At 43.8% G+C, this 16,760-nt stretch overlaps 1 protein-coding gene across 1 annotated transcript; it reads right to left on the minus strand.

Moving 5' to 3' along the window:
* Positions 1 to 34: 34 nt before the first annotated feature.
* LOC124038559 (class A basic helix-loop-helix protein 15-like) lies at positions 35 to 15,945 on the minus strand. The gene is made up of 2 exons (XM_046354578.1): positions 15,811 to 15,945; positions 35 to 3,046 (listed from the first exon to the last, which is right to left on the minus strand). The coding sequence occupies exon 2, from the start codon at positions 3,004 to 3,006 to the stop codon at positions 2,431 to 2,433; it is 576 nt and encodes a 191-aa protein (XP_046210534.1). The 5' UTR covers positions 3,007 to 3,046; positions 15,811 to 15,945; the 3' UTR covers positions 35 to 2,430.
* Positions 15,946 to 16,760: the final 815 nt, after the last annotated feature.

A 16,760-nucleotide genomic window follows, 5' to 3' on the forward strand; every position in this document is an offset into this window, starting at 1 on the left:
ACGTGACCGGCAGCCAACACACGTGACCGGCAGCCAACACACGTGACCGGCAGCCAACACACGTGACTGGCAGCCAACACACATGAAGGGGTTGGTGGAAAGAACAAATATATATATATTTTTTATAAATCTGAATACGAGTATAGTATAAATGTTTTCATTGTGATATTTCAAGGTTGGGTTATTGTACATTGATATATAAAAATCAGAAAATATCAGTCATATTAAGTCATATTAACTATTATCTTTAAACCACAAAGGCTGAAACTATCACGTTTGGGCATTCATTCATCTTACTGCTGTAACTGAAAGATGAAGATCCAATAGTGACTGATATACTGCAACTACAAATCATTCATTGTCCAGAAAACTGTATATCTGTGAATACTGTCACTTTATCTTCCTATAGCAGTTCATAATACAACAAGTGCATTGTTTGATAATGACACTGAGTACATACTGCTGTTACTACAGTACAGGATTTATCCTAAAGGAGGGACACATGACACGTATAGGTTGGGATGTGAAGGGGGTACAACCATAGCATGAAAATCAGAAGTCTATCGGACTTTTCACTTGAGGATTCCATTGCTTTTGTTGATTATGGTGTAAAATAGAACACTATAAGCCGGTACTGTTCCAACTCCAACAAGGGTGTTATTGAGCTATATATTTCTTCCTTCTAATAGTGTGCATGGTCAATGTCCTCTCAATAAATGTAATTATTGATAAGGAAGATTCTCGTTTTACATTTTTCAATTCACACTTTCTTGGAGTCTCAGGAGAACTCAGGATTGCAAAGACATTACAGAAGTATCATTCAAACACACATTGTAAGAGCAACATCATTATTACATTCACCTTTCACACACACACCACTGTTCTAATAAAATATGCCATTTAGCTGATGCATTTATTCCAGGTAACTTAGTCATGTTTGCATACTATCTGTGTACAGGTGGTAATTGAACCCACTATCCTGGCATTGGAAGCCCCATGCTCTACCAACTGAGCTAGACATCCATGTCCCAGAACCATAAAAACACAAGATACCATAGGGTCATGGAGGTAAAACAACTTGGTCAACACATACTGTACATTTTGACATGTACACATATGGCTCTGTGTAGATCCTGTGGTCTAGCGATAACACTGCTGGCTTCCTCTTCCCACCAGAGGCATGAGTTCAATTCCCTGCTCCAACCATTCAAACTGTTTGTCCCACCTACCTGTCTTCCACTCTGCAATTTAATAACTGTGTCAACCACCCCCAAATAAAATATATACATACAAATATGTTTCTAATAATTTACACTTTGTTTAAATTACAGTGTGTATTCTTTCCCTCCCTTAAACAGTACAGTATTTGACTAAAGTCTGTGGGACAAGTATAGGGAATTATATCCTTGTCTTGTACTTGACTGTTGTGTCGAGAGACAGTCTGTGGGACCAGTATAGGTACGCATATCCTTGTCCTGTATGTGACTGTTATGTCCAGAGGTTGTGCTCAGCTGGGAAAACAAACATTGTTCCTAAAAGGTTGAAAACATTTATTTATCTACAGCAGGGGTGGCCTGTCCTATCTACAGCTAGGGTGGCCTGTCCTATCTACAGCAGGGGTGGCCTGTCCTATCTACAGCAGGGGTGGCCTGTCCTATATACAGCAGGGGTGGCCTGTCCTATATACACAGCTTGGGCCCTTGTGGGCTACAGTGTATGCTGGAGAACTATACTTTAACAATCAGTTATTTTACATTTCTGACCAATCAGGTAACTACAGTTAATCGGCAGCTAGGAAAAATGACAGAAAAAAATAAAGAAAACAGATTAAATGGCGCTGGAATGTTCTTTGATTTGGTTCTCACCACATATCAGAATCAGAATCCCACGTGAGATGAACTTTAAGTTCCCCTGTTCTAGAAGTTATATCATGGTCCTTCATGGAGATTCTGTCTGTCACAGTTCTGGCTAGGCCTTTGTCTAATCTGACATAGTCCACAGGCTGCCTGTGTCTGTCTTCACTTGTACTCCACCATTACGTTTCTGAGAATGAATGTCAAGGGTTCAGTGCTCCAAATCACCTCACCTTCCTGTGTGCTCCATTTTGTGCATGGTCAGGTATGTCACTATAGCTCACTAGCTTGTCAGAGTATAAGGCTGCATCTCAGATGACACCCTTTCCCCAATCTGTGCACTACTTTTGGCCATGGTCATAAGTAGAGTAGCAGTGTACAATATGGTAGATAGGATTTCAGTTGAGATTCGTTCCCCAAGTCAAGCCTGGATGCTTCAACTCTTTGGCTGTGGAGTTAGCACCTGCTGGCTATTAACTTTCCTGGCTGAAGTTTTGGATCTGGGTGAGCAACTGAGGCTAGATGTTAGCTCTCCTGGCTGAAGCTGTGGATCTGGGTGAGGAACTGAGGCTAGCTGTTAGCTCTCCTGGCTGAAGCTGTGGATCTGGGTGAGGAATTGAGACAGGCTCTCATCCCCGTCCTCCTCCAGGTGCTGCTGGTAACACTGGAGCAGTCTGGCAGCGCTAGCCTCTGTCGGTGTCTCACCAGGAGGCAGGCGGGCGCTAGATATCCCCAGGATGATGGAGGTCAGGGACTTGATGTAGTTCTCAGCCAATGTCAGCGTCTCGATCTTGGAGAGCTTCTTGTCCATTTTGACATGTGGAATGGCCTCTCTAAGAGCCTCGAAGGCGTTGTTAAGTTTGTGCATGCGCTGGCGCTCCCGCTCGTTGCTCTCCAGCCGCCGGACGTTGCGTTCTTTGTTGCTGTTGTGAGCCCGTCGGTGTCTGTGGGGGCCGTGGGTGGTGCCACCACCTCCGCCTCGCTCGCGGTCCCCGCCCCTCAGAATGCCTCTCCAGGAGCCTCCAATACGGGCCGAATCCTCAGAGCCCTCCTGTTCGCTGGTGCCTGGTTCTCTGTTCTCTGATTCAAGGTCCAGGTCTGGCTCGGTCCAGGGTTTTCTGCATGACATAGGGACCTTCCCTTTAGACTTCATCCTTCAGCCTGATTTAGTTACCCCTCATCCTCACAACAGCCTTGGAAGACAACAGAAACAACAACTGGTTATAGAAAGGACTTGTCAAGGAAGAGATAAGCAAACAAGTGGCAGTGCCTTTGCCCTGAGGGCTACAGTGTTACAGATTAGTAAATACTCACGTTGAAATATGCTGTTTTTTGACCACCATTTTCTCCTTCCACTCTCAAATCAAATCATCCAATCAAATTTTATTTGTCACATGTTTACTAAATTAACTAAAGTTTTAAAAAATTATAATAATAAAATAACAATAATGAGGCTATATATATCATTTATTTCATTTTTTGTATATATTTCAATCTCTTTTTTCCATTTTCAAATTAAATATACCTTTCTGCAACTCGCCTCATCCAATGTGGTACGGATCTGCAATTTTTTTTAGACCGTATAACTGGAACCTCCAGAGGCAAGCCATCAGAAGCTAGCCAGCTAATTAGCTACTAGCTATTTAGTCATTGTTAGCTACTACTGGCTACGTTTAGCTCAGACACTAGCCATTTAACACGGATAATACCTTCCAGTCTGCACAGCGTGCTATCAGACCTGAGCATATCAGACTGCTTTTCTCCATTACATCACCGGATTCCTACTGCAAGCTCTGGACCATTACACTGGATCTAGCTAGCTAGCTGCTACCGAGTGGCTATTGTGGCTAACGCCTCTGTCCAGAGGCAAGCACCAGTTAGCCTCGAGCTAGCCTCGAGCTAGGCCCATCTCCCGGCTAGCCAACGAAGCACACCAACTACAATACTCTCTTGCCAATTGGCCTGGACCCTTTGTCGACACGGAGCCCCGCCGATCCAACACGACTGGTCCACTGGCTTCTGCGTTGTGGATGTAGGTGAAGACCCATCTGCTGGCCCTGGCCCGCTAGCTTTCTGAACGCTGTGTCTCCCGCTCGCCTAGCGTAGTAACTACTACCGAACGGCTCCCTGTTTCATCTATTGCTGCTCATTGTCCCCTATGATCACTCAACTACACTGCTGATGCCTGCTGGACTGTTCATTAACACTGTACTTCATTTTGTTTATCTGTTGGCCCCAGCCTCGAACACAGGCCTGTGTGTAGCTAACTGACCCTCTCTGCCCATTCATCGCCATTTACCCGTTGTTGTTGTCTTAGCTGTTTATCCGTTGTTGTCTTACCCTTTGTTGTTTTAGCTCCCCCAATCAACACCTGTGGTTGCTTTATGCCTCTCTCTAATGTCAATATGCCTTGTATACTGTTGTTTAGGGAAGCTCTCATTGTTTTATATTATTGCGGTGCCCTTAGTCCCGCTCAACATGCCTTAGATAGCCCCTTTGTCCCACCCCTACACATGCGGAGACTTCACCTAGCTTAACCTGTTACTCCTACCCCCTACTTTTTCGAACATTCTGGTAAAAATCATGCAACATTTCAGCGCCCTGCTGCTCATGCCAGGAATATAGTATATGCATATGATTAGTATGTGTGGATAGAAAACACTCAGACGTTTATAAAACTGGTTAAATCACGGCTGTGAATATAACAGAACGTGCGTTTCATCGAAAAGCGCAGGAAAATCTGATCACTGAAAATGGAAATATATATCCATCCGCCACTTCAACCCATTGATAAAGGCGAACCACAATAAATGGGGCTGAGGTTGCAATACCTACAGCTTCCACACGATGTCAACAGTCTTGTCATTTGCCTAGGCTTTGTTTCTTGGTCAAACGAAGAAGAGACAAGCCATTTATTCAAGCCTCCGACCGGATATTTTGGTTGAGATTTACCCGGACATTATTTCCAGACAGACAGCTAAAGAATATACTTCGCCTCGTGATCAATTTGATCGCTTATTAACGTTTACTAATACCTAAAGTTGCATTACAAAAGTATTTCGAAGTGTTTTGTGAAAGTTTATTGTCAACTTTTTTAATTTTAAAAAATGACGTTACATTATAAGACGCTATTTTTTTCCGTTTATCACACAGTCTTCATAGATCGATATCTAGGCTATATATGGACCGATTTAATCGAGAGAAAAAAAGACCCAATAGTGATTATGGGACATCTAGGAGTGCCAACAAAGAAGATGGTCAAAGGTAATGAATGTTTTATATTTTATTTGTGCGGTTTATGTAGCGACGACTATGCTAATTATTTTGTTTACGTCCCCTGCGGGTCTTTTGGGGTGTTACATGCTATCAGATAATAGCTTCTCATGCTTTCGCCGACAAGCATTTTAAAAATCGGACTTGTTGCCTGGATTCACAACAAGTGTTGCTTTAATTCAATACCCTGCATGTGTATTTTAATGAACGTTTGAGTTTTAACTAGTACTATTAGCATTTAGCGTAGAGCATTTGCATTTCCAGATTTCTAGATGGGACGCCTGCGTGTCAGGTAGGAGCAAGAGGTTAACTGGTGCCTCCAGAGATGCAACCTCTCTCATCGTCACTCAATGCCTAGGTTTACCTCCACTGTACTCGCACCCTACCATACCATTGTCTGTACATTATGCCCTGAATCTATCCTACTATGCCCAGAAATCTGCTCCTTTTATTCTCTGTTCCCAACGCAATAGACGACCATTTCCTATAGCCGTACCCTCATCCTACTCCTCCTCTGTTCCTCTGGTGATATAGAGGTTAACCCAGGCCCTGTGTGTCCCCAGGCACTCTCATTTGTTGACTTCTGTAACCACAAAAGCCTTGGGTTCATGCATGTTAACATCAGAAGCCCCCTCCCTAAGTTTGCTTTATTCACTGGTTTAGCACACTCTGCCAACCCTGATGTCCTAGCCATGTCTGAATCCTAGCTTAGGAAGACCACCAAAAATTCTGAAATTTCCATCCCCAACTACAAAATTTTCCATCAAGATAGAACTGGTAAAGGGGGCAGAGTTGCAATCTACTGCAGAGATAGCCTGCAGAGTTCTGTCATAGTATCCAGGTCTATGCCCAAGCAGTTGAAGCTTCTACTTTTAATATTCCATCTCTCCAGAAATAAGTCTCTCACTGTTGCCGCTTGCTCCCAGCTGAGCCCTGGACACCATATGTGAATTGATTGCCCCCAATCTATCTCCAGAGTTCGTACTGTTAGGTGACCTAAACTGGGATATGCTTAACACCCCGCCCATCCTACAATCTAAGATAGATGCCCTCAATCTCACACAAATGATCAAGGAACCTACCAGGTACAACCCAAACTCCATAAGCATGGGCACCCTCATAGATATCCTAACCAACCTGCCCTCTAAATAGACCTCTGCTATTTTCAACTAGGATCTCAGCAACAACTGCCTCATTGCCTGCGTCCATTATAGGTCCGCAGTCAAACAACCACCCCTCATCACTGTCAAACACTCCCACTTCTGCGAGTAGGCCTTTCTAATCGACCTGGCCTGAGTATCCTGGAAGGATATTGACCTCATCCCGTCAGTAGAGGATGCATGGTTGTTCTTTAAAAGTGCTTTCCTCACCATCTTAAATAATCATGCCCCTTTTGAAAAATTTAGAACTTAGAACAGATATAGCCCTTGGTTCACTCCAGACTTGACTGCCCTTGACCAGCACAAAAACATCCTGTGGCGTACTGCACTAGCATTAAATAGTCCCAACGATATGCAACTTTTCAGCGAAGTGAGTAACCAATGTACACAGTCAGTTAGGAAAGCAAAGGCTAGCTTTTTCAAACAAAATGTGCATCTTGCAGCACTAATTCCAAAATGTTTTGGGACACTGTGAAGTCCATGGAGAATAAGAGCACCTCCTCCCAGCTGCCCACTGCACTGAGGCTAGGAAACACTGTCACCACCGATAAATCCACGATAATCAAGAATTTCAATAAGCATTTCTTTATGGCTGGCCATGCTTTCCACCTGGCTACCCCAACCTTGGCCAACAGCTCTGCACCCCCGCAGCAACTGGCCCAAGCCCCCCCACTTCTCCTTCACCCAAATCCAGACCGCTAATGTTCTGAAAGAGCTGCAAAATCTGGATCCTACAAATCAGATGGGCGAGACAATCTGGACCCTCTCTTTCTAAAATTATCCTCCGCCATGGTTGCAACCCCTATTACTAGTCTGTTCAAACTCTCTTTCGTATCGTCTGAGATTCCTAAAGATTGGAAAGCGGCCACGGCATCCTCGGGCCGACTCTTTTCTCTGTATATATCAATGATGTCACTCTTGCTGCGGGTGATTATTTGATCCAGCTCTACGCAGACGACACCATTCTGTATACATCTGGCCCTTCTTTGGACACTGGTAACAAACCTCCAAACGAGCTTTAATGCCATACAACACTCCTTCCGTGGACTCCAACTGCTCTTAAACACTAGTAAAACTAAATGCATGCTCTTCAACCAATCGCTGCCCACACTCGCCCGCCCGACTAGCATCACTACTCTGGACGGTTCTGACTTAGAATATGTGGACAACTACAAATACCTAGGTGTTGTTAGACTGTAAACTCTCCTTCCAGACTCACATTAAATATCTCCAATCCAAAATGAAATCTGGAATCAGCCTCCTATTTCGCAACAAAGCCTCTACTCATGCTGCCAAACATACCCATCCTCCCGATCCTTGACTTTGGCAATGTAATTTACAAAATAACCTACAACACTCTACTCAGCAAATTGGATGCAGTCTATTTGGCTGGTGCTCGCTACATATTTGTCGCCAAACCCACTGGCTCCAGGTCATCTATACATCTCTGCTAGGTAAAACTCTGCCTTATCTCAGATCACTGGTCACCGTAGCAACATCCACCCGTAGCACGCGCTCCAGCAGGTATATTTCACGGGTCCTCCCCAAAGCCAACACCTGCTTTGTCCGCCTTTTCTTCCAGTTCTCTGCTGCCAATGATTGGAACGAATTGCAAAAATCACTGAAGTTGGAGACTCATATCTCCCTCACTAACTTTAAGTGTCAGCTGTCAGAGCAGCTTACCGATTGCTGCTGCTGTACACAGCCCATCTGTAAATAGCCCATCCAACTACCTACCTAATCCCCATATTTGTTTTTGTTTTTCTGCTCTTTTGCACACCAGTATTTCTACTTGCACATCCTCATCTGCACATATATTTACATTTACATTACATTTAAGTCATATCACTCCATTGTTAATTGCTAAAATGTAATTACTTCACCACTATGGCCTATTTACTGCCTTACCTCCTTACTTCATTTGCACACACTGTATACAGATTTTTATATTGTGTTATTGACTGTACATCTGTTTATCCCATGTGTAACTCTTTCTTGTTGTTTTTGTTTTGCTTTATCTTGGCCAGGTCGCAGTTAGCCTACCTGACCTACCTGGTTAAATAAAGGGGAAATATTTTTTTTTAAATAAAACTATACAGGGGTACTTGAGTTTGAGTCCTTATTACTCAGAAAAACAACTACGAATTGACAAACCCAAGTTCTAAAATCAAATCAAACTTCATCACATGCGCCGAATTCAACAAGTGTAAACCTCACCGTGAAATGCTGATTAAACTGTAATTACATTGTAATTAGCTAATGGAACTAAGCTGTTTATGATGATTAATGATGAGTTATATATGTTATATTACAATAAGACAGAAATATGGCCTTTTTAGAATTGTTTTTATTCAGTTTTAAATGAAGATGTATTTTCTTTTGACGTGAAGAAAAATGTAAAAATACAGTGTCTATCTAATCAGCCAGTGTGTGAAAATGCTATATTGTAATCTCCACCTGTCTTATCCTACTGTAGGTTACCCAGGCCTCCAGATAATACCCAACTCAAGGTTACGCTCTTTTAATACAGACAGGGGACAGAAAAGTACAGCACAATTTTGGGGAGAGAGATTTTACCCTTGTGTACTCCATCTCATAACTTAAAGGGGAAATGTGCACTTCAGACGACAAAGCGTCACCCCGCCACTGATTTGGTAAACAGCTGAGGGCTGGCACTGAAGAAATGTTACCACTTTCAAATTCATAAACAGAGCTATGAATGCAAGGACTGACCATCTATGACATCACAGTTGTAGTTTTAAACATGCCTTGAGACTATACATTGTTGGTTTACAAACAATTGAGTAAAACAAGCATATATTTTGGATTCTGATGGCGTACGACAGTTGCATGTAGCAATCGCAGATGTAGCAATCACAGATTGCTCCTTTAAATTGCAGGTCACTGTGTGAGATTAACAGTAAACCTGTCTGAGATATAGACTATCTATGATGTGAAATCGTGTGTCTGTGTGAAGGCTGTTGGCCTACTGGTATGCTTCATCAGACGCCATTCATGTAACATGGTTACAGGTGAAATCACTGCAAGGGGCTATTCTACTATACAGCAAGTTATTCTAACATTTTTTTCACTGCATAAAACCAACTACATACTGTAGTATTTACAGAAATGATACATTCAGTATTATTTCATTGTGATGATGAGTTGGGTAACAAAGTAACACTTTTAGGCTTTTGCTTACTATGAAAAGATTATTAAGGTTAGATTGATAATATTTTTATACAAATAACATACATATGGCAAATTTGATTTAACAAGTAAAAATATATATTTTTTTAAATAGAGGTCTAAATTATTTGCAACCCTGTTTTCAATAACTTTCAATACCTCACATTGCGAGGATAATGACACTGAGCCTTTTTCTAAGAATCATAAAACACGGGACGAGATGTTAAAAACTGTCCATTGTGCCAATAGATGCAATGCACTCGCATGAGATTTGCCGTGATGTTGACAGAGTGGCATGGGAGGTTTATTTCTTAGACTGGGGTAAGATGTCAATTTTTGGGACACATCCTCAGTAGTGTGCCTTCGAATCAGTGGGTGTTTCGGCCTTTAATCACTAAACACCCTCATCAAAGGTGGCCAGCTAAAGGGTGATCAAGCCTTAGCTTGTGTCCCATGCCCAATTAAGATGTCCCACAGGACTGTGCAAGGCAGGGGCGTCCTCTTCTCTGAGCCAGCCATACAGCTGACCGCATACCTCATATGCCCTCCTCAAGTTGGAGGGATCTGAATTGAGTTCTCAGGTGGGGGTGAGGGGTCATGAAGTTATAGCCCAGCAAGGGTCCTTCCGTTTGATCCAGATCCACTGGCTACCTCTTTCAGCTGCTTGAGAAACTGCTCTGACGGTCTGCCGCAGAGCCTGTCCATGGATTCCAAGTTCTTTCAGCAACCTGATGATGGAAGAAGCCACGAATCCTCTGCATCCCACTTCAACTGGCCAGACTTTTGCATTCCAGCCACGCTGAGTTGCGTCTGCTGCCAACTCTGTGTAACGCAGTTTCTTACGTTCGTAGGCCTCTTCAACAGAGTTTTCCCACGGGACTGTGAGCTCTATGATGTACACAGCCTTTCGTGAAGGGGACCAGAGTACCATGTCTGGCCTAAGGTTGGTAGAAGCAATCTCAGGTGGAAAAATGAGTTGCTGGCCAATATCGACAAGCATCTTCCAGTCCCGGGCCATAGCTAGGTGTCCAGTTTCTGGCTTTGTAGGAGGATACTTGGGCCTTTTCTGTCCCTCCCGGATGAATGTTGTTGTTTTGACGGGATTGCTTGTTTTTGGAGGTAATGAATTTGTTGCACTCCTCTTGGTCTCAAGTGCTGCAGCCAGGCTCTTGAGGACCTGATTGTGCCTCCAGGTGTAGCGGCCTTGTGAGAGGCTGGTCTTGCAACCTGTCATTATATGCCTGAGAGTCGCTGGAGCTGGGCAGAGGGGGCAGGTCGAGTCCTCGCCATACCATTGATGTAGATTTTTTGGTGATGGAAGCACATCATAAACAGCTCTTATGATGAAGCTGATGTTGCTTGCCTCCATTTGCCAAAGCTCACTCCAGTTGATCTTTCTCCTCTCCAGGCCTTCCCACCGCGTCCATTGCCCTTGTTTAGCAAGAGAGACAGCCTTTGCACTTCTTGCAGTCTCCTCCTGTCTGCGCACCTCCTCGACCACCAGCTTCCTGCGTTCAGATGTTGTTGCCTTATGGAACGTTGGTTTGCTTGCTGCCAGGCCAAAGCCTCCTCTTCCATGCTGGATATTCCCCACAATGTCTTGGTGTCTCAGGGCTGATGTTGCTTGCTGCACAGCATTGGATGATGTCCATTTCCGTCCAGTTTGTAGGGGAGGTGCAGCCTTGCTAATGGTCTGGTCTTTGGAGTCCTTCAATGTCATCTGAAGTCTTACTTTAGAGCACTTGTACTCCTCCGTTAGACTTGTAAGAGGTAGTTCAAGGACCCCTTTGCCATAGAGGCCGATGTTACTCAGGCATCGTGGGACACCCAGCCATTTCTTCACGTATGAGGTAATGGTTCGCTCCATCTTCTCCACTGTTGTTATTGGGACCTCATAGACGGTGAGTGGCCACATTATCCGGGGAGAAGTCCAAACTGTAGGCACCAGAGCTTGAGCCTCCCAGGCAGTAGGGTCTTGTTGATGTTCTCAAGACCGTCGGCGATGTCCTGCCTTACTTGCTGCACTTGATCTTTATCCCGGAGGCTTTCGTTGTACCATCTACCCAGGCTCTTGATGGGTTGCTCAGACACCGTTGGTATCGGGTCATCTCCAATGCAGAACCTCACATCTTTAAGCTGTCCCTTGACTATGGAGATGCTTCGAGATTTGCTTGGCTTGATTTTCATCCGTGCCCACTTGATGTTATCCTGCAGTTTTGCAAGTAGCCGCCTGGTGCATGCTGCAGTGGTGGTCAGTGTAGTCATGTCATCCATGTATGCTCGGATAGGTGGGAGACGGAGCCCTTCCTTAGTTCTCTCACCACCGACCACCCATCTCGATGCCCTGATGATGACTTCCATGGCCATAGTGAAGGCCAGAGGAGAAATTGTACAGCCTGCCATTATGCCTACTTCCAAGCGCTGCCATGTTGTTGTGAAGTCAGGTGTTGTGAAACACAATTGCAGGTCTTGGAAATAGGCCTTTACCAGTGTAGTGATGGGTTCTGGTACGTGGAAAATGTTGAAGGATTCCCAGAGGAGTTCATGGGGAACTGAGCCAAAGGCATTGGCCAAGTCGAGGAAGATGACATAGAGGTCTCTCTTGTCCTTCTTAGCTGTTTGGATCTGGTGCCAAATCATACTAGTATGTTCCAGGCAACCAGAGAAACCAGGAATGCCTGCTTTCTGTACAGATGTATCAATGTACTTGTTCCTTTCCAGATAAGTGGACAGCCTCTGTGCTATTATACTGAAAAAGATCTTCCCTTCGACGTTGAGAAGGGAGATTGGTCGGAATTGACTGATGTCTGTCGCATCCTTCTCTTTCGGGATTAGCACACCACCAGCCCTTCGCCATGCCTTTGGTATTATTTCCTTCTGCCACACTATCCTCATGAGCCTCCAAAGAAAGCGTAGAACATCCGGGGCGTTCTTGTAGAGCTTGTATGGTACTCCATTAGGCCCAGGAGCCGAGGCCGCTCTTGCTCTTCGGACAACGTTCTCTACTTCCCTCCATTTTGGAGGGTCAGTGTCCAGATTGAATTCTGGTGGTTGAATAGGTGGGATGTCATGTGGGATGATTATCTGCTCATGCCTTTTCATGTCCTGGTGGACCTTTTTCAGATGTTCTTCCAGTTCAGGCTTTGTAGTTTTTAGGATTCCGCACTTTTCCTTTGCGAAGAGATCTTTGACAAACTTAAAGGGGTTTTTATAGAACCGTGTTCTTGAGTGTTCCTTCTTCCTACGAAGTTTCCTTAAGTTTTCCGCTCTTCGCAAGGTTGCCAGCCGACATTTAATGTCTGCTTGGAGTAGCATGAGACCTTCTCTCTCTGCATCAGAGGCCTTCTTCCACTGCTTCCTCAGCTGCCTTCTCTCTCTGACAAGTATCTCGATCTCCTGCTGTCTCCTAGATTTGGCTGGCGCGGGAGGTGTCTTGCCACTTCTCCTTTCGTTTACGCCAAAGCGCTCTTCTCCGTAGTGGTAGATAATGTCTCCCATCCTTTCAAGCTTTTTCTCTGCTTTTCCTACCTGTTGTTCCAAGATTTTTGTCAGGTCGTTGTTGATTGTTTCCCACTCTCTCTTTTCAACGGCTTTGGGCCACTTCACACTCGGTCTGTGCCCTTTGATCTTTTCCTCTTTTAGAGGTCTCTGTGGTTGGGTAAGTTCATCCACCGGCATTTCTGTGCTTGTGTTATCCTCCTCAGTTACAGGGGTGCTGATGCTCTGCGAACTTTGGTTTGCGTCCCGTCGCTGTGCTTCATTCGACTGATTTGACTGGCTGCTTCGTAAGAAGTACTGGTCAATGCGAGGTCCCTGTCTCTGCTTCTCTAACAAGCACCTTTTCCTCCCTTGATGGATCCTTAACCCCCTTGCCGATGTTACTCTCTCCCAACCACAGCTGCACACCTGAAGTGTGTGTCCAGCTGCTGTTATGGTTGTCTCATGTGCTGTGTTCCTACTCGTAGTCGTTTCCGTTCCTGGGTCCGTAACCGTGTGATCAGTCGTTGAGCCATCTTGCGCCCCAGCTCTCGCAGGCTCTAGGGGTATGTTCCTTTGTTGACTTTCAGTAGCACTTAGCGGGTGTCTCCAACATACTGAAACAGCGTCGGAGACTGCCAACATGGGTAGCTAACCCATGACAGCCCCAGCGGGGTCTATTCCCTCCGGTCAGCTGTCTCTCCAAGCTGTCACACAGACTTTCCTATGTTGTCAGCTGTCCTTTCACAGCAGTCACTGGACTGGTCCAGATAATCAGAATCATAAAACACGGGACGAGATGTTAAAAACTGTCCATTGTGCCAATAGATGGAATGCACTCGCATGAGATTTGCCGTGATGTTGACAGAGTGGCATGGGAGGTTTATTTCTTAGACTGGGGTAAGATGTCAAACGTTATATGAAATTAGAGAACACATAAGGAGGGATCTTAGATCTCTCGCCTCAGGTAGAGTACCCAAGCTGTAGACCACACTATCTACCAAGAGACTTTTCATCTGTATATTTCGTAGCTGTCTATTTACCACCACAAACCGATGTCGGCACTAAGACCACACTCAACAAGCCGTATAAGGCCATAGGGAAACAAGAAAATGCTCATCCAGAGGCGGCGCTCCTAGTGGCTGGGGACATTAATGCAGGCAAACTTAAATCCATTTGACCTAATTTCTACCAGCATGTCACATGTGCAACCAGAGGGGAAAAAACTCTAGACCACCGTATCTCCACACACAGAGACGCGTACAAAGCTCTACTCTGCCCTCCATTTGGCAAATCTATCCATAATTTGATCCTCCTGATTCCTTCTTACAAGCAAAAACTAAAGCAGGAAGTACCCGTGACTCGCTCAATACGGAAGTGGTCAGATGAAGCAGATGCTACGCTACAAGACTGTTTTGCTAGCACAGACTGGAATGTGTTCCCGGGATTTATCCGATGGCATTGAGGAGTATACCACCTCAGTCACTGGCTTCATAAATAAGTGTCCCCACGTCGTCCCCACAATGACCGTACGTACATATCCCAACCAGAAGTCATGGATTACATGGAGCGGAACACTAATCCAGACACTTATAAGAAATGTTTGAATGATGCTGAGGAGCAATGCTGTTACATCCAATGATTGTTTGCCTGAGGCTGTTGATGAGCAGGTGTTTGTACGTGTGTACACATTCTCTTTTTGCTCTTTTGTTCATTTTGTTGATTGATGATGCATTGGGGGACAGTGGTTGGGAGGGTTTTTTTCGGGGTGGGGGCGTGGTTCTCGGGATGGTTGATGGCCTGGCGGTTAGAAGCATAGCCGGTGGCAGATAGGTCGGTGGTTCGAGCGCCCGTTTTGACTTGGTGGGAGATCTGTCGATGTTCCCTTTTGGGTCACTCTGGATGTGAGTCTGTTAGATGACTGCATGGTAAATGATGAGCGGCTTTACTGTATGTTTTAATATTTTTTATCCCGCTATAGCCTCAGACGAACCATCAAACAGGCAAAGCGTCAATACAGGACAATGTTTGAATCCTACTACACCGGCTCCGACGCTCGTCGGATGTGGCAGGGCTTGAAAACTATTATGGATTACAAAGAGAAACCCGGGCCCGAGCTGCCCAGTGACGCGTGGCCGAAGAGCTCTTGTTTTAATGTAATCTGACTATAGCACAGATTCTAATCCAAGTGCCAATGCCGTTTAGCAATGTGGATCTTCCAGCATGACAATAACCCCAAGCGCACATCAAAATCCACAAAGAAATGGTTAAATGACCACAAAATCAGCATTTTGCAATGGCCATCTCAGTCTCCGGATTTGAACCCCATTGAAAACCTGTGGTTTGAATTGAAAAGGAGAGTCCATAAGTGCACGGATATCAAGGACCTGGAAAGATTCTGTATGGAGGAGTGGACTAAGATCCCTCCCAATGTGTCCTCCAATCTCATAAAACATGTTAGAAAAAGGCTCAGTGCAGTTATTCTCGATAGGTGAGGTATTGAAATCTATTGAAAACAAGCATACCAATCATATTTTTTAAATATATATATATTACTTGTTACACAAAATATCTTTCTCTGAGCAATTGTATTAGTATAAAATAATAACATTTTCCTCCTTTCTTGAGCATACAATATAGCTCAGTATTTGTATTATTTATTTTATACCATTTTTTTTTGCTAATCTTTACCAAGGGTGCCAATAATTACGGACTGGACTGTATATAATATTTTTCAGTAAGAAATGCTATTTTGATTTGAATAGTTGAAAAAACTGTGAATGTCTTAAATTGATATAACTTCATTGGATTTCTATGAAGAAAAAATGGAATGGACAACAAATTGAAACTTAACTTACCTTTCAAGTGAAAGTAAGATTCCTCTGTATGTAGAAGAATAGTTTTCACCATGGAACATCGATAATATCTTCAGAATGCACGTTTTGCTTAAGTGGTAGAAGCGTCTGAGGTTCCACTCCGCGGATGAAGATAACTGTAAACATGTGAGGTACCGGTTGCTGCTGTAATGTACACGTAGCGCTCGCTTAGCCAATGGTTGTACGCTCCAACTCCGGACATGGTCATCTGTGCCCTGCGCTACCAAAAGCCTCGTTTACACCTGGTCTAACATGCGTCCTTTGTCCTGATCTTATCCGCATTCTGATTGTGCCCACGGTGAAGCCATTGCATAAATGCAGTGGTGGAAGAAGTACCCAATTGTCATGCTTGAGTAGATGTAAAGATAACCTTAATTGAAAATGACTCATGTAAAAGTGAATGTCACCCAGTAAAACACTACTTGAGTAAGCGTCTAAAAGTATTTGGTTTTAAATATACTTAAGTATCAAAAGTAAAAGTATAAATAAATTCACATACAAGTATATTGCCGTCAGTGTAAATAAGAATTTGTTCTTAACTGACTTGCCTGTAAGTCGCTCTGGATAAGAGCGTCTGTTAAATGACTTAAATGTAAATGTAAAAATAAATAAATACAAAAATAAATAAAATATTAAGCAAACCAGATGGCAAAATCGTTTTTATTTTATTTTGATTTACTGATTATTTATTTACTCTTACTCTTTACTCCAGCTCCAGCACTCAGACATCATTTACAAATGAAGCATTTGTGTTTAGTGAATCCGCCAGATCAGAGGCAGTAGGGATAACCATTTTCCTGTCCTTCTAAGTATTCAGAATGTAACGAGTACTTTTGGGTGTCAAAGAAAATGTATGGAGTAAAACGTACATTATTTTCATTAGGAATAAAATGAAGTAAAATTAAAAGCTGTCAAAAATATAAATGGTAAAG

Source organism: Oncorhynchus gorbuscha, linkage group LG06 (genome assembly GCF_021184085.1).
Source record: "Oncorhynchus gorbuscha isolate QuinsamMale2020 ecotype Even-year linkage group LG06, OgorEven_v1.0, whole genome shotgun sequence".
NCBI lineage: Eukaryota > Metazoa > Chordata > Actinopteri > Salmoniformes > Salmonidae > Oncorhynchus > Oncorhynchus gorbuscha.

Bases quoted from the DNA above. Each gene is read 5' to 3' on its own strand.
- LOC124038559 (XM_046354578.1), bottom strand. From the start codon at position 3,006: ATGAAGTCTAAAGGGAAGGTCCCTATGTCATGCAGAAAACCCTGGACC.